The sequence below is a fragment of the Lupinus angustifolius genome, chromosome LG12 (assembly GCF_001865875.1).
Source record: "Lupinus angustifolius cultivar Tanjil chromosome LG12, LupAngTanjil_v1.0, whole genome shotgun sequence".
NCBI lineage: Eukaryota > Viridiplantae > Streptophyta > Magnoliopsida > Fabales > Fabaceae > Lupinus > Lupinus angustifolius.
The window spans coordinates 955,861-974,494 of NC_032020.1; the positions used below are offsets into that span (position 1 = coordinate 955,861).

Sequence of the window (18,634 nt, forward strand, 5' to 3'; positions counted from 1 at the left end):
GGCTACTATCCTCGATTGAAGACATAAGCAATTAACAAAAGGAAGAAAGAAGAACCAAGATATTCAGATAAAGCAAGACTACAAAACTGAATAACATTCAAGAATCTGAAGTAACACCACTGATATACTCAAACAAAATATGACAACTTCAAAATAAGTTCCAAAATTATGGTTCGATTTAGAAAACAAATACAGATCGAGCGTTCAAGCGCGTTCAAGCGCGTTCAACCCTCGGTTTGCTCTCTCAGCCTTCGAATCGTGCTTCGCACGGTCACGGCACTGGCAGTACTGTCGAAAAGAAAATGAATCCGAAAAGTATATTCAATCATTATAATATTTGAATTGAAGAAGATGATTATATGGAAATATTGACTCAATGGAAGATTCTTACTTCAATGTGTAAGCACCTCCAGCTTTCACTTTTCCACAATCTTTGCAGCCCCAGATTCCCACAGCCTTTCTCTTAACAGCATACTGTATGAACAAACATAACATTAACGATTCATGTTCGGCCGAAGTCAATCGTAAAAAGGGGCAATCCAATACACGATACTCCCACCTAGTGGAGTCAGCGAGAGTAGATGTAGGCAGCATTGTACTCACAAATGAAGAGGCTGTTTCCAACTCAATCGGTGAACATCAAAAATAATTCGGCAGATAATATCATACCTTTCCACAGAACTCGCAGAAGAATTTGCTGTGCTGACTAACTTCCATCTTCTTAATTTGCTTCCTCAAACTAGCACCATATCTGGTGCCTGAAATTTGTGAGCATTATTACTTATCAGTATAACACTTCACTCATGGCACAAAAAGTAACATAAATATAAGGAACACAATCACATAAAGCAGTATGACCAAAAAAATGAAGACCACATAGTACTTAATGTTAAAATCAGTGTTGTTAGAACCGGACAGGACCAGACGGTCTGACCGCTGACCGGACTTGAAAACGGCTCTGGTTTGCCGTCTTAACCGAATGAGAGTTGAACCGCTTGGAACCGGAAAAAATCCGGTCCGACCATGTTAAACCGGATTAACCCGGGAAGTAAACCGGACGGCTCAGTTAAAAATAAAAATGGGACAATGTTCTAATATTTTGTTTTACTACGGTCCACAAAAAGATAAAGATGTATTATTTCAATATAATTATACATAATTATTAATTATATAACGTTTTACATTTTTTATATAAATGTATATTTATAAATAAAAATTATTAATTATGTACGAAATCACCCGGTCAGACCAGACGATTTAACCGGTTAAACCTAATACAGGACCTCTACCGGTTAGACGTCCGGCTCGGGTTTCACAACACTGGTTAAAATGAATCACTATATGATATATGTAACTCTAAACCTATGATAAACTTAAACTATGATGATATAAAATATAAAATCAAACTTTAAACCAAAAAAGAAGATAATAGTAGAACTATGAAATCAGCATTTTATACTTGCCAACAATAGAATGCATTTTTCTAAAACATTTAGAATATTTTATGAGAAACTTCACTAAATTGGTTGAGCTTAACTACACTTGGTTACTACTCCTATTTAAAGTGTAGTAAGTGAAATTACAATAATACCTACTCTTCTAACATGTGATTTCGGTCGCGGTTGCTGTTACTACAATCATGGAAAATTGCAAGAAAATTGACTAACTTGTGATAGTTGGAATAGGCGTGTCATTGTGGAGACTCTCAAAACCGTAATATTACAGTTCTCGACTAATTTAAAACACCGATAATACCCCATATGCGAAGGGTAACCATTATAATTAAACCAAAATCTGGGTATAATTTTTTGAATATTCTTTGATGCAATCATGCTTAAGAAAACAAAAATCAATAACCTTTTAAGCACACTTTTTCCCTACTTCACAATTTTTTTATGATAAAATTTGCAATTTTGATGAAATTAACAAACTTTTTTTTGTCATGTGTCATATATCCAACAACATCAAGAACAAGTATTAAACATAAAACATGAATTACAAAATTATATAAAAATATATAAGAAAAAGGGGAAATACCATATTTGCCAACAATACCAGCCTTCTTGGTTCTCTTGGTCTGCACATTACACAATATTCATTCATATACATATACATATATATATAATCATGATATATGAAAAAAAGAGAAAGAGAGAGAGAAAAAGAGTGAGTACCATTTTGGAAGAAGATTGAGAGAGAGATAGTTGGGGGCTGCAACTGCTTCTCTAAGGTTTCAGGGTTCATCACAAAATAATAGGGTTATCATGGGCCCATTCAAGCCCACATTGCTCCTAACCTTTTTCCATGGATATATGTGAGACATCTACTTATTCCAAGAGTAAATTGTATGGACATAGGACATTTAATGATTTAAATTTATTCACTACTTCACACCATTAGACTTTGAATTTGTTAAAGTTGTTTGTTTATGTAAATTTTGAATAAATTATGAATATGAATTATAAATTTGAGTATTTACCTATTTGAAATTTTTTTGTTATAAGTAGGTATGTGCACTTTAACCGACATGCAATTTAATTACTGAACCACTATACTATTATACATTATACATACCAGTACCCTGATCGGTTTTAAGAACACCGGTTCCAATGATAATTTGTCACAAAGAAATTGATAGTTGCAAATTAGAAATCTGATTTTACAACGTTGAACTAGAGATTCATGATTTTTAATTTAATTATTTGAAATTTTGAATTATAACCTAATTAATGTGCTGACCGTTTTACCCTTTTGGGTTTATCTACGAATTGTAACTCTCAACGTACCCTAACCTTTTTCTTTCTCAACGCTGCACCCACCTCCGCCGCCACCGTCCCTCCTCCGCCGGAAACCTCTGCGGCGGCGCTCCGTGTTGTCGGAATTTCCTTCTCACTTTATTTGCTCCTTAAACCCTAAAGACAGAAAATTGAATAATTCAAAACCCTAATTCACTCTTCGAGCTCGTAGAATCACTCTGCAGCCATGTATGGCGGAGGTTAGTGTCAAATCAAGTTTTCTTTCCACATTGTAACTCTCCTTCTTCTTAATCTTCTGAATTTTTGGTTTTATTGTGTTGATTTGTTGAATGAATAGATGAAGTATCAGCGATAGTAGTTGACTTGGGTTCACACACATGCAAAGCTGGTTATGCTGGTGAAGATGCTCCCAAGGCTGTCTTTCCTTCTGTAAGTGTATTTCTCATACTCTTTTTGAACCCTAAAAGTTTTTTGGTTTTTCTTGTGTTTAATGATATTCTCCCCCAAAGTGTAATTTCCAGCATTTAATGGTAATGACTATTCTAGAGGGTGAGTCTCGGTGCAATGGTAAGTTTGTCTGTCTTGTGACTTAGAGGTCATGTAAATCGTGGAAACAAGTTTGCTTGCGAGGATAAGACTGCATACATGTACCCCTCAGACTTGAGAGTTCCATGCATTAGGATGCCCTTATTCAGGGTATCAACTATTGTTGAGAAGATGGTAGAATCTTGCTTATGTTGATGTGGCATAAGTAGAGTAGGTGTTGGGCATATTCAAGTGTGGAGTCTCACATTGGATATGATGGAATAGAGGAAGAGTTTATAAGTGAAAACCACCTATGGAACCGTTGCCTTAAGATTTTGGTTCAAGACTTGGTGCCTTACCTGTGACTCTTCACTCTTCCTATGCCCGGTAATGAGACTCCCGGTGGTTGGAGGCTCCCCGGTCGTGGATGAGTCCAACCTTAGGTTAAGGCTTTGTTTGCCACAACTGATAAACTAGCTGGAGGTTTATAAGCTAGGAGATGGAAGTTGAGTGATGATTAACTAGATGCTAAATCGAGATGTTTGGTAATTCAATGATAAAGTAGTTGGTTGGTGTAAAATGAAATAAGTCCCTACCATATAAGCTCATAAGCTACCGTAAGTAGCTTATTGAAATAAGCCTCATTGCCAAACACCAACACATAGCTTAATTTTGGTCAAATAATAGTGCACTAGCTTAACTAGCTTATAAGTTTATTTGCAGTGTTACCAAAAACACACTAGATGAAGGGAACCCCAACCTCTAGAGGCAGAGGGAGACCACTTTACTATATTTATTCCTTTTTCTACTTCTTCTTCTAAGTGTAGGATAACCCGAAGGGGTTGTGGATTTTTTCCACTAGTTGAGTCCCCTCCCTTCTCCATCCCCATGGGGATGGTGGTCTAATATAGGCAAAACTATTGGGAAGGATTTAAATGTCAGACATAATTTATGATAGCACCTAGTGGCGAGAAAGATGCTTTGCTATTGTTGTTGTTGCTATCCTTCATTTATTGCTCTCAGCTTTTTTATATTGTTATTTTTAATAGAGATACTGTTTTGCTCTCCGAAAGTAATGAAGTTGACACTGTCATTTCCTGTGGTGATAAAGTAGTACTGCTTGATAGTGTAATCTGTGGTTTTTTAGTCTATAACATGTAGACAATCTATTGAAAGTTTACTAATTGATATTGAATATTGTAATCTAATGGTGGGAAGTTGTCTTGATTTATGTGAATTTAGGTTGCTGGAGCAGTTGATCACATGGATATTGATGAATCAGATAATGCTGAAAAGAGCTCTGTGTCTGCTGAGAAAGACAAGGGAAAGAGGAAACTGTATGTAGGATCTCAGTCCTTGGGGTACCGCAGAGACCATATGGAGGTAAAACTTATGTAATGATCTTCTACATTAGGCTTGATTAATAATATAAAGATATTTTATAATGAATAGGTGTAGTTATCTATTTTTTCTATGACTTCAGGTGCTGTCTCCATTTAAGGATGGAATTGTTGCTGACTGGGATATTGTTGATAGCATATGGGATCATGCCTTCAGGTTCTGACTGATTATCTATATATTTGTTTGATTTGTGTAGTATGATTATAGCTTTGCTACATTTTTGTTTTGTTTTATGGCACATGTGGTTGGCGTTTGTTAAGGTTCTGGAGCAGCTCCTGTTGTTTTTTTAATAATCAATGGTCCAAAGTGTACTTGATGATCTGATACCTGTATTTAATGTGCAAAAGTGCGTTAGAAATTCAGGATGAGTATGAGATCTTTTATTTATGTTTGACAACCCACATCCACAATCTATTGTTTGTGCAGTGAATATGAATAGGGAATAAATCTTACGAGATCATTTAGTATATTCTTAAATATTGTTTGATTGACGTAGCTAAATGAACCCACCTCGTGGACTCAGGCTTGTTTGCTGTTGGTAGTTTTTTCAGACATGGTTAAAGTCAAATGTGTTCACTGCACAATGTTTTCTTTTCAAGGTTGTAATAATTGTTCACTTGTATGTTTTTTATAAGTATTATTATAGGGATTGCTTTATTCTTATCTTGGCATTCTTCTTTTTTTGGGTAGGGAGTGCTTATTGATTGATCCTAAAGAGCATCCCATGCTTCTTGCAGAACCTTCTTCTAACACTCAACAACAGCGGGAAAGGTATTGTATCTAATACCTATTATGTAGAATCAAGATCTCAGTTTAAAACATCATATGTATGGTTCAGCTTGTTGTGATTCTTGCAGGGCAGCAGAGCTTATGTTTGAGAAGTACAAAGCACCTGCATTGTTCTTGGCAAAGAATGCTGTAAGTGAATAGTTCTTCACTGACCTTACCTCTAACTTAATAATATACACTATGGAGTAAGAATGAAGAAAATATTGATAATTTATTTCTTTTGCTTGGCATATAGGTTTTGACTTCTTTCGCATCAGGTCGTGCTACGTCATTAGTTGTTGATTGGTAAGAGATCACAAAGTCGTGGTCTAGTAATCTTATTTTTTGGTAATATTGATATGGAGAGACAAGCCTTCTGTTAATGCCTGTTATAAACTTTCTAGATATTTTATATTCATGAGGCAAGACATTGTTGTCTTATCTCATTACGTCTTAGATGTCCAATTTTTTATGAAATATAGTTCGAGAGTTGGAGGGCTTTTGAATTTGCTTGAGTTTCAAGATAAAGGAGGATTTATATATGTAATCACAATTAAAAAAAAGTCAAGAATGACACATAATAAAATTGTTATATTGACTTTAGATCTAAAATACAAATTCTTATAATTGTAACACTTAATAGTGTGAAATAAACATCAAGAGGCTTTTGCTTACTCCAAAGCAAACATTATCAAAGGAATGAGGTAATTGTGTATATTCATCTGCAGGATAATAGTGTTAAGTTTCTTTATTACGTGTATGTTAACTTTTCCAAATTTGTTAGAGTTGCGAGCCACTTCATAAAATTGCATGATTTCACTATCTTTGCTGAAGTCTCTGATCTGAATACAGGCTCAAACTTGGTCTGTGAGATTTGTCCTGGATGGATATGTTTGCTTGTAGAATCATTGGGATTGGATGATCCTATCAAAGCCACTGTTTTTGGTGGCGGATCCAAGATAAAAACCAATTCCACCTCAGTATTAAAGAACCTCGACCCCAAACCTATTTTTGGCTGTTCGCCCATTTCTGTGCCGATTCCCCTTACCCCTTGCCCTTTATTTAGAGATCCTGCGCTGTTCTCCCGTTTTGATCTGAGGTTGTTTTCCTCTGGGTTGGTGCCCCCTTTCTGAGAATATAAGTTGAAGCTTGGGTGGTGCTGTATGGGCCTTCATCAAGGTGCCATCCTGCGCCTTCCTTTCTTGTTTTCTGTTTTCCTTTTAGACAGTGTTGTATCTCAGTTGTGGACTTGTGCTTGGTGGGTGCTTAATTAAGGCGGGCCTTCATATATTAACTGGGTTGATCTGTTTTCTTTTAGTTTTAAATCTTTTATATTTGTTAATTTTTTGTACCTTTTATATCAATTGAGGTTGAGAAACTTCAAAATACAGAGAAATAATACCTGCAATATTAGTTCTACATTATTTATTTCTCATATCTGCATATTGTTGAAGCATTCCTGATGAGAGGTTTTCTTGTACTTAGTGGTGGGGGATCAACTACAGTTGTGCCAGTACATGATGGCTATGTTCTTCAGAAGGTATTCCTTGCAAATTAATCAAATAGAATTAACTTGTTGTCATGTAACTAAACTGATTCATATATTTTGTTAAATTTTGTGTATTTCGTTTGCTATCCAATTTCTTGTGTGTGTAGTATTACTTATGGCCATTTCATCTGTAGTTCTGTCTGCAGTACACCACTGTTTCTTAATTTGGATTGGTTGTTTTATGGTTTGATTTAAGGTTTAGAGGTTGAAACAACTGATCAATATATTTGAAATGATTGCTAAACAATGGGAAATATAGACGTTAAATTTTTTAAAGCAAGTCCTGAAAAATTGATCTAATTATAAATATTCTAATCATGTAATTATTGTTTGTCTTTCAGTATATAAGATGCATATATTTGAAGTTATGTAGACATATACATGGAACAAATATTTGTGGACTATTATCTATATTAATCAATCATTGATCATTATTTAGTGCAACAGTATTACTAATTTTAAAGTTGTATGACAGAATTCATACCATGGTATTTACAAGTTAACATTTCTTCAATTATTTTTTATCAAATAAGTAATTTATCACAATGAACGGAAAGAATTATGAAGATTTGGAAGGATAAAAACTATCTTAAACGAAGAATACAACAACAAAAACATGGAAAAAGAGAAAATCACTGTAGCAAGCTTCACAATCCCTCGGCGCATAGTTTGAGATAAAAAAGGCTATGAGCTTTGCACCCAATAGATACGAACCAGATAATCTTATCCCAAATCAAGTGAGCCAAAGAAACCTCCTTAAAAGTACAAAAGTTATGCTCTAAGCAAAAAAACACCATATTGTGGCACGTAGTGCACAATGTCACAAAATCTAGCCTCTCCACTTCTACCAAAACCATAAAATCTAACCACAAAAATGAATAATATTTCTCCTTCTATGATCTATGGGAATAATGTATATCCTAGTACCAGGAGAGAGATTATCTCCTGATACCCACTCAATGACAGACACTTGTCATATTTTTAAAGTAAATAAAAAATAAAAATAGAAATATGACAAGTGTCAGTCATTGAGTGAGTTTCAGGAGATAATCTCTCTCCTGTTAACAAGATATACATTATTCCATTATCTATACATGCATAATGACTGTCATTCTTTTTTCTTTATATATATCAGAGATTTGGCTAATTTTGTGATTGTTCCTGTGTGGTCGTATCTTTCATTTTGTTTACACGAGAAGGCTGTTGCAACCACTCCAATTGGAGGTGAATTTCTTACAGACTGCTTGATGAAAAGCTTGGAAAGCAAGGGTATTGTGGTGAGTAACAAACATTAGCTACTGTTTTTCAATGCTCATATGAAGTATTGTTGCTATGTTTTCATCTCCCTGACATTTCTCCCTTTCTTTGTGACAGATAAAACCACGGTATTCTTTTAGGAGAAAGGAAATACGTCCTGGAGAGTTGCAGGTATGCATTGTTTTCATTTTAATGACTTTTGAATATCAGATTTTAGAGGGTGAGCCGTGGTGCCACTGAAAGGTTGCTGCTTAGTGACCAAGAGGTCAAGGGTTCAAATCTCGGAAACAACTTCTTCATTCTCGGGGATAAGACTGCATGAATCTACCATCCCCAACCCACTAAGTGAGAGACTCGTGCACTGAGCAGCCCTTGCTATGATTCCATGTTAGTGATAGAAACTGAGCGAGAATATATATATATATATATAGTGGAGAAAGATATATATATATATATATATATATATATGTAGAGAGAGAGAGAGAGAATGAGAAGAAACTGTTTCTGTTATTATGATTTGATAGACTGCAAATGCAAGAGGAGTCTGATATTTATATCAGGTGGAAATGTAACTGCCTAACCTTCTCTGCTGACTCAGAAGAGGAGAATGTACAACATGCCTGTACTTCTAACTTACACTTGATAAACACACTACTCTGAGTCTTATACTCTAATAGCAAGACATCAAGATGTTCCTTTTTCTTCTCTAAATTTGATTTTGATCATGGTCAATATGGGAGATTTGTCCTCTTTTGCACCTCCAGCGCATCTGGATAGTTTCAAAGCTTCATTTTTCTCATAATCTCATCTCAATTAACTGATAGTTCCTCTTTAACTTTCTTGACCAATTATCAATTAATGCATTAAATTTCTTAACATTTACATATAGTAGCACACTGCTGTTGTGTGACATGAGGTAAACAATTTACATCTTATTCACTTGATCTACTGGAAGTAGATCTGTTAATGATTCTCGCACAAATTTAGAATGTCAATCTGAATATTTAGCTGTTAATCAGATAACAATGTTAGGTATATAAGGACAATGAAGATAGAAATTGTGCAGGCATCTAATATTTATTTTTCCCAATTACATTTGTAACCCCATATCTATTAATAATTTATCTAACAAATATTGAATTAAAAAACTCTAGAACTTTTGGGGCACAATTGATGAAACTTGCTCAGTGTTCTCTTTCTTTGTGACATAAAAGCAACTTGATTTAGTTTTTTTGTGTTTTACTTTTCACTTTTGATCATACATGAATTGTTATTATTTCTTAAATCTATGTTTTTTTATGACTACACAGACTGTTGATCTTGATTTTCCGAATACTACTGAAAGCTACAAACTATACGCCCAGGTCTGTGTCTGACCATGTAATTACTAATTAGATGTTTCGTTTCCTTCACCTGATGACTGTTCTGTTGTGACAGAGGTTGATTGCTAGTGATATCAAGGAGTCTGTGTGTCGAGCTCCAGATACTCCATATGATGGTTTGTCTACTTGTTCTTTTCATCCAGTGTGATGTTATGAATCCTATTGGTGTCATGCTTGTGTTCTTATGAAGGCATTAGTGTGTAAATGCCTAGGTTTTATGTTTTTCTTCTCTCTATCCCCATATACATACCTCTACAATAGTGCATGCTACATGGCTTGATTTGTCACTCCTCCTGACTTGATTTTCTTTATTTGCTCTATGTACTCTCTTGTAAGTCATGTGTACTATTTTAAATAATCTGACTTAATTACAATCAAATGCATGTTTTCAGTTAATTCTTTTGAGCTCTAGAATATGCTTTACCTTTCTGGCTCCAATAGAGTTGAATAGAAGCAGTTTCCATATATTCCATGTATGGCATCTAATGTTCTTTTTTTTTTGTGTGGTAGAGAGTGCATATTCGAACATCCCAACGACAGCATATGAGCTTCCTGATGGCCAGTAAGTTAAAGTTATAATAATCAGAAATAGTGAGGATAGATTGAATTATGTTTTATCTTTGAAATACTTGCTTTTATCCTATGCTATTTTTTTGTACCTCATAGCATCATAGCCTAATTATTGCTTCTGGTTGATGCATATTTTATTATCAGGGTTATCATTTTGTAACTACTTTAATTTTTGTGCGCATAATTTATTATCCAGGGTTATCATTTTGTAACTACTTTATTTTTTGTGCAACACAGGACAATTGAAATTGGTGCTGATAGATTTAAGATTCCAGATGTTCTTTTTACTCCGTCCCTGGTTCAGGTGTGTGGCCTGAATTCGAAGATTTGATCAGTCTATATTCTTGTTCATCTGATATCAACAGTTTTCGATATAGCATGTTCTCAGAAATATGCTAGGTATTAGAACTCACTGTTATTTTGTAATAACAATGTGTTAGTTAGTTTGGTAATTTGTTTGTTAGGAATAGTTTTATTCCTTCTTGTATCTGTAGGTTTTAGCTATTCTGCTTACCAAGCAATATTGCTCTTATTGGAACCCTATAAATAAGAGTTCCCTCTCTTGTATTTCTCAAGTTTTCATAAATACAAAATATCCTGTAACTGCTAAAATTCAGTTACACTTTTCTCTCAGATTCAATTTCAATTCTCTTTTCTTCTTTGCTCATTCTCACGTTTACATGGTATCATGCCTCCAATGGCTCATATTACTGAAGATCTTGGTTCTCCTCCTCCATCCATGGCTTCTCCTCTGCGCACTTCTTCTCCTTCCCTCACTCTTCCTCTTCCGTTAACGAAGCTCACTGAACACAACTTTCTTGTGTGGAAACAGTTCACTGTGGCAGTTCTCACATCGAATCGCGCAATTAGGTTTGTTTCTGGTGATGATATTCCAGAAAATACCGACGAGAAGAGGGTCGTCTTCTCTCTCGCGTTAATCCAACATATATAAGCTAGGAAGAACAGGATCAAATGATCCTTTCGTGGCTTCTCAACTCTCTTTCACCAGATCTGCAACCTGGAGCTGTTGGTTGTAGACATTCGTTTCAGCTTTGGCATGAAATTAGTGAGTATTGCCATGCACAAACAAAAGCCAAAGGTAGGCAACTTAGGGCTCAATTAAGGTCAATTGTTAAAGGTTCAAGTACGATTTTAGAGTATCTCATGAAGATCAAGGTGATTGTTGATTCTTTGATTTCAATTGGATCTCCTATAACCCTAGCTGGACACATTGATTGTACTCTTGATGGGTTGTCACCTTTTGTACCTAGGGGATGCAATGAAGGACTTCCATCTCAATTTAATGGTCTTAGAAATTTACTGCTTGTTCCAGCTATTACCAAAAATTTACTTAGTACAATTTGCACAAGATAATCTTTGTTATTTTGAATTTCATCCTTACCATTATTTTGTCAAATCTCAGGCTATTGATCAGGTTCTGCTAAGAGGAACTCTCACTTCAGAGGGACTCTATGCTTTTCATTATCTGCAGCCTTCCATCTGTCCAAGACCTTCCACTATTGATGTCTCTAAGCAACAAGTTACTCCTAGTTTTCCTTTCTCTGTTAATAAAATTGTACACAACACTACTAGTGGTTCATCTACTTACTTCCTTTGGCATTGTAGGTTAGGGCATGCTAATGACAAAGTTGTTTCTAATATTCTTACTACTTGTAAAATTTCTCACTGCAATAAAAGTGTTTTGGATTTTTGCTCTGCTTGTTGTCTAGGCAAATCTTATAAATTGCATGCTTCTGACTTTGTTAATACATATCCCAATTCCTTTGATTTGCTTTATGTTGATCTATGGGACCTGCACCTGTTGACTCCACCACTGGCTTTAGATATTATTTTTCACTTATTGATTCAGCCACTAGACGCACCTGGATCTATTTGCTAAAATTAAAGTCAGACACCATCACTTTGTTTGATACCTTCCTTACAATGGTCAAAACTCAGTTCAATAAAACTGTAAAATCTGTCCAAAGTGATTGGGGTGGGGAATTTAGGCCTTTCACTTCTTATCTGACCACGTTGGGTATTTCTCATAGAGTAGCTTGTCCTCATACTCATCACCAAAATGGGACAGTTGAGAGAAAACACAGGCACATTGTAGAGATTGGTTTAGCCTTATTAGCTCATGGGTGTCTTCCTTTGAAGTTTTGGGATCATGCTTTTCTTACAGTTGTTCACCTAATAAACATAATGCCTTCTCCCAAACTAGCTTACCAATCTCCCCATACACTACGTTTTCATACTAGTCCAGACTACCTCTCCTTAAGAGTTTTTGGCTGCTCTTGCTTTCCCACCCCTTTAACAAACACAGGTTAGACTTTAGATCCTCTGGATGTACCTTCTTAGGGTATTCACTGTCTCACAAAGGGTACAAGTGTCTTGCTAGTGATGGTAAAATTGTCATATCCAAAGATGTTGTGTTTAATGAACATAGATTTCCCTATGCTTCACCCTTTCAGTCTTCTTCATCCACTCCTACAACCACTACATCTCCAGATCAGATTTTAATTTTTCATAACCCTACTCCTGTTCCCTCACACACACTTAGTCCTGTTTCCTCCTTCAGTCCCTCTGTTCCTACTCCAGTTAGTCCTGTCTCCTCTGGTTCTCCTCATCAAATACCTTAGTGTCAACACTAACATCAGTGAGTCTATACCTCTGTCTAATAATTTGTCCCCTCCAAACAATCTTGATGTCCCTACTGAGTCTAGTCAAACCACTGACCCTGTGTCTACTGACTCTGATCCTAGTCTTACCTCTACACGTAGAGAGTCAGTTTCTGTTCCTACTTCATCTCGTCCTATGCAAACTAGGTCTAAGTCAAGGATCTTTAAAACCATTTACCCTAGAGCTTACTTAGCTCACATTGAGCCTACTTCAACTAAGCCTGCCTTGGCTGATCCTGTTTGGGCTTCTGCTATGAAAGAAGAATATGATGCCTTCATAAAATCAGATACTTGGTCTCTTGTGCCTCTTCCTCCAACAAAGCAAGCCATTGGCTGCAAGTGGGTTTTTCGAGTGAAAGAAAACCCAAATGGCTCTATCAACAGGTATAAGGCTCGGTTAGTGGCTAAAGGGTTTCATCAGAAGCTTGGTGTTGATTATAATGAAACTTTTTCCCCTGTGGTAAAACCTATCACTGTAAGGATTTTACTCACCTTGGCTCTCACCTATCATTGGACCATTCAACAACTTGACATTAATAATGCTTTCCTTAATGGGCATCTCAATGAAGAAGTTTATATGCAACAACCTATGGGGTTTCCAGACAAGGACAAGTCTTTAGTTTGTAAGCTTAACAAGTCTCTATATAGGCTCAAGCAGGCCCCTTGGCAATGGTTTGAAAAGCTAAAGGAGACCCTTATCAAACTTGGCTTTAGCACCAACAAGTGTGATAATTCTCTTTTTATCCACAAGTCCACTACCTACAGATTGTTTGCCTTAGTCTATGTTGATGATATTATCATCACAGGATCATCTCTTCCTCACATCAGGGCTCTAATTGATAATCTTAGCATTGCCTTTGCTTCAAAAGACCTTGGCACACTTGATTATTTTCTGGGAATTGAAGTTAAATATCTCAAGGACAAATCAATACTTTTCTCACAATCTAAGTACATCAGGATCTCATTGAAAGAGCTAATATGAGTGGAGCTAAGCCTATGTCTTCTCCTATGCTCTCTAACTGCAAACTGACTAAAGAAGGGTCCAATTACTTTGAAAATCCTTCTCTGTATAGGTCTATAGTTGGTGCTCTCCAATATGCCACTATAAGAAGACCTGATCTAGCATACTCAGTAAATAAAGTCTGTCAATTCTTATCTGCTCCTCTAGAAGAGCATTGGGCAGCTGTGAAAAGGATCTTAAGGTACTTAAATGGCACTCAAGGCCATGGTTTGCATCTGCAACCTGCTCTTTCTTCCTCTCCTTTGGTCCTTAAGGGGTTCTGTGATGCTGACTGGGCATCAGACTGTGATGATAGAAAATCCACATCAGGGGCTTGTCTATTTGTTGAGCCTAACCTTGTCACCTGGTGGTCCTAGAAACAACAAACTGTCTCCAGGTCCAGTACTGAGGCTGAATACAGGAGTCTAGCTTTGTTTGCTCAAGAGTTTTTGTGGGTGCAATCCCTCCTCACTGAATTACAGTTTGCGTATACTGCTCCGCTTCTTCTCTGTGATAATCTTAGTACAGTGGCTATGGCTCATAACCCTATCCTTCATCAAAGGATTAAGCATATTGAGCTTGACTTGTTCTTTGTCAGAGAAAAGATCCAAAACAAGTCACTACAAGTCAAGCACATCCCAGCTACCTTTCAAACTGCAGATGTGCTCACCAAGCCACTATCTCCTACAAGATTCATCACCCTCAGAAAACAACTTCAAGTCTGCATTGCTGATCTACCTTTGGCTTCTAGGGGGTTGTATTAGAACTCACTGTTATTTTGTAATAACAGTGTGTTAGTTAGTTTGGTAATTTGTTTGTTAGGAATAGTTTTATTCCTTCTTGTATCTATAGGTTTTAGCTATTCTGCTTACCAAACAATATTGCTCTTATTGGAACTCTATAAATAAGAGTTCCCTCTCTTGTATTTCTGAACTTTTCATAAATACAAAATATCTTGTAACAGCCAAAATTCAGTTACACTTTTATCTCAGATTCAGTTTCAATTCTCTGTTCTTCTTTGCTCATTCTCACGTTTACAATAGGCTTCTGGGGATATTTTGGGGGTTGAAAAATGGATAACTGTCGGTTTGGGGGTTGGAAATGGGGGACCTCTTCGTGTTCTTCATCTCATTTGGTTATAATAAACAGTTATGCTTCTTCAAAGCATCATTTTCCTCTCTCTTTACCCAAATAACTCATGCAAATTGAGCTGGTGTAAGTTGCAGAGTGTGCGGTGCCCATTCCTGCTAGTCCAATGTTGTGTTCTGTGCTGATGTAAATTACTTCAGAATCAATGCTCCTGTGATTTTGCTTTTCTGTGTACTGATTTCCTTATATGAATGGTTGTAAATTAAAGACAATTCCGGGCATGGAGAGCTTTGCAGAAATTGCTCCTACAGTTCGTGGCTTACCTCAAATGGTAATCTAATTCAACGTGAATATTGTTGTCCTTTTGGGATTTAACTATTTTTCCTCCTGATGCTGATGGTTTTAATATTTCTTTGAATATTTGCAGGTTATAGATAGTATTAATAAGTGTGATGTAGACATTCGAAGAGAATTATTTAGTAGCATACTGGTAATGTTATTTATTGTTGCCTTCTCTTTTGACTGTGTTTATATATACTGATAGTGTTTATTTCATCACATGACAAACATTTCATGAAACCATATGTTTGCATTTTTGGTAGGATGCTATATATTGGTGTAGTATAATTATTTTCACCAAAAGTTTCATTTTTGGCCTATATGAATATCTTTATGTAATGTGGGGTTTTAAATAAGTGTTCAGGCCAAACTAGGCTTATACATTTTTATAAATAGATCATTCAAACCGTAGCAAAAAGGCTACATTAGGTTACTGACAAAACCTATTTATGCAAAGCGTGGCATATTTTCACCCCGACTTGGACTCAGCTAAAGAATTGATTCTATTTATCACATGCAGCTTGCAGGTGGCACAGCTTCAATGCAGCAATTGAAGGAACGCCTCGAGAAAGAATTGCTAGAGGTAAACTTAAGTGAATAGGTTCTTGGCTTAAAAAGCTTGGTTTCTATTTAACTATGTTTCTAATTTTTATTGGAGAGCGCGTTTGAGCTAGTGTATTGTTTCCTTTGCATATTTTTAGGATGATATTGTCTGAGTCCATGATCTTTTATATCTCTTTCCTAACCAATTATCTTAATAAAAAAGAACAGTTATCAGAAACAAGGTGAATGTGAATGGAATACTGGAAGTCTTGTTAGGAATACTAAATTGAATGGATGGCAGTTTTAATCTGAAAATGCTATCTTTGGAACTTTTCTGCGGGATATATTGCTGAATCATTATATAACATTTTGAATTTTTTGTTGTTGCTATTTTGTATTTTAATTGAAACTACCTTTATAAGATCATGGTTGAACTGCATTAGAAGCCTGTAGCTTCAGCTTCTGCACTCTGGCACTTTTAAGAAAAGAAAATGAAGCTTAAAACCTTATCAAAATTTCTTTTAATAATCAGATTTGAGCTCATATCTTATGAACACTTACTGGATCTCTTTGAATTAAATTATTAGGTAGCATGTAATTGTCTATGATCTTCAAAAGGCTGTATAAGTTAGTTATGGCTGTAAAAGTTGATGACAATATCATTTCTGATGCAGGAATCCCCTCACGCCGCTAGAGTAAAAGTATTGGCCAGTGGAAATGCAACTGAAAGAAGGTTTAGGTGGGATATCTATTTCTCTTTCAAGCATCCATTATGATTTCCATTCTTATTTGCCCCCTTTCCGACCATCCAAAATAGCCTAATAAGTAGGACTTCTATATTTTCACTGCATTTGGTAAATTCTACTTTGGTAATCTCCAAATATGGAAACCAGTAAGCTTAAGCTATTGCATGCTGAGGATTAGATTTCTAGTATATCTGAGTAATATTATTAATCTAGTTGTCACAGGTTCAACATAAATCAAGAAATTTGTTTTTGTATGATTAATTCTTGGCCTTCAAATTATAAATATCAGCAGTATATAAAGTGGCTATGGTTATATTCAGATGGAAAGCAGAATATTTCCCCATTTATTGACAAAGCTAATTAAACATTAAACATTCATATCACACAACAATGATGTTGGACAAAACTTACCTACAATTGTTTGGGTGCTTGTAGTGTTGTTTTCTATTAAAAACATTTGTGGTGGCTCATCAAAGAAAGCACAATTTGTAACATCTGTTATACATGTTCTGTTCTTATTGGAGAACAACACTCCAAACACCTAAAGAATTATTTGATCATTTAACATTTTACAAGAGGCATATTTTATTCATACCTTTTATTTATCAACATCTCATATAAACTAACTCTTATATGATTGAATTTTCAAATAAAAAAGGAGTTGTTTGGGCTGTGTGTTAATTTGTTCATTTCTATCTCTGATGTATCAATTAATAACTCTTTTACTTACCTCGAATTTCGCTGCAAATGTCAGTTATGTGGTTTCTTTGGTATGCTTATAAATTTAAAGCTTTTCCATTCGAACCACTGGGGCTAAATTAAGAGGTAAAATACTACTTGAAACATAGGATCAAAATTCACAATGGTATGTAGAGATGCTGTGAGTACAAATCTGCCATGCTAGCTTGTTTGGTGCATAGGAACTATAAACCATCTTAAATGGTTTGATCAATGTGTTCTTCTCCTTCCATGTAGATTTTGTTATCTAGTTACACTAGATTTGGGATTTTTTAATGCATTTTCAATTTTGTGGTAGTGATTGTTTATGCATTATAAACAATGTATCCTCTAACTCATGAGTGTGATATTATGTGCAGTGTTTGGATAGGAGGGAGTATATTGGCCTCCCTTGGCTCTTTCCAGCAAATGTGGTTCTCCAAGACTGAGTAATTATCAATTATTTACCCGAACTTATGGTTATACTTATACAATGGTTTTGAGTTGCAATTTGCATTCTGAATTATGACTTTAATATTGCTGTTTTAGTAATTGCAGTTAAAAAATGTAATCCGCAACCAGAATTTAAACCTCGGTTATACCCAGTGTTTTAAAATGTTGTCGTGGTTGCGGTTACATTCTGTTTTACTGCAATTATGGAAAATTGTGGGGAAGTGTGGATGACACGGTTGCGATACCGTTGCAGAGATTTCTGAAACTACAATATTGTGGCCGTAATTTTGCTGTGCAATTTAAAACAATGGTTATACCAGTGCATAAATTTTGAAATATATTGTACATTTACCCTTCTATTACTTTTCCTCATAAAAAAATACAATACTATCAAATTATGCTTCAAAATTTTGGCCTCAAGTGGATAACAACAAAACTTAAGTAAATTATTTGAATGCATTTTTGATAGGTATGAAGAACATGGAGCTTCATATATTCAAAGAAGATGTCCTTAAGTTGAGCTTTTGATTATCTTGATGATCTCATAAATCTTCTCATCAAAAGCTGAAGACTACTAGCTTTTGTTTCTGAATTGGCTTTTCTTCCCCTATTGATAGATTTTCCTATTAGTTTACCTTCTAACTTAATTATTGTCCTCAAGAATGCATCACAAACTAGTTTTAGCTGTAATCTATTTATACTGATATCAAGTGTACTTTAGAGTGTGTAACAGAGTCATTTTTACATTTGGGTTTTGCTTCTATGGATAATAGTTATTTAGTTGTTGCAAAAGTTGTATATTATTCACTCTGGTCCTGATAAATTGTCCTTTTACAGTTATGCCCTTATCTTTTCACT

The 18,634-nt window shown here is 35.4% G+C and overlaps 2 protein-coding genes across 4 annotated transcripts; one reads left to right on the forward strand and one right to left on the reverse strand.

Annotated features, from left to right (window-relative positions):
- On the reverse strand, positions 107-2,264 carry LOC109362011 (60S ribosomal protein L37a). Its single transcript, XM_019607588.1, has 5 exons — positions 2,175-2,264; positions 2,038-2,077; positions 670-758; positions 392-474; positions 107-288 (listed from the first exon to the last, which is right to left on the reverse strand). The coding sequence occupies exons 1-5, from the start codon at positions 2,175-2,177 to the stop codon at positions 225-227; spliced, it is 279 nt and encodes a 92-aa protein (XP_019463133.1). The 5' UTR covers positions 2,178-2,264; the 3' UTR covers positions 107-224.
- LOC109362396 (actin-related protein 4-like) lies at positions 2,741-18,586 on the forward strand. 3 transcript variants are annotated; one of them, XM_019608149.1, is made up of 20 exons: positions 2,742-2,995; positions 3,094-3,185; positions 4,524-4,664; positions 4,765-4,838; positions 5,373-5,453; positions 5,540-5,600; positions 5,707-5,756; positions 6,936-6,990; positions 8,199-8,276; positions 8,374-8,427; positions 9,567-9,620; positions 9,694-9,754; positions 10,149-10,200; positions 10,446-10,512; positions 15,247-15,309; positions 15,406-15,468; positions 15,838-15,900; positions 16,535-16,599; positions 17,704-17,772; positions 18,246-18,586. In XM_019608149.1, the coding sequence occupies exons 1-20, from the start codon at positions 2,983-2,985 to the stop codon at positions 18,289-18,291; spliced, it is 1,302 nt and encodes a 433-aa protein (XP_019463694.1). In that variant the 5' UTR covers positions 2,742-2,982; the 3' UTR covers positions 18,292-18,586. The 3 variants fall into 3 exon arrangements, with proteins under 3 accessions (XP_019463695.1, XP_019463696.1, XP_019463694.1); XM_019608150.1 differs by lacking the exon at positions 15,406-15,468 and having other exon boundaries at positions 2,741-2,995; XM_019608151.1 differs by lacking the exons at positions 15,247-15,309; positions 15,406-15,468 and having other exon boundaries at positions 2,741-2,995.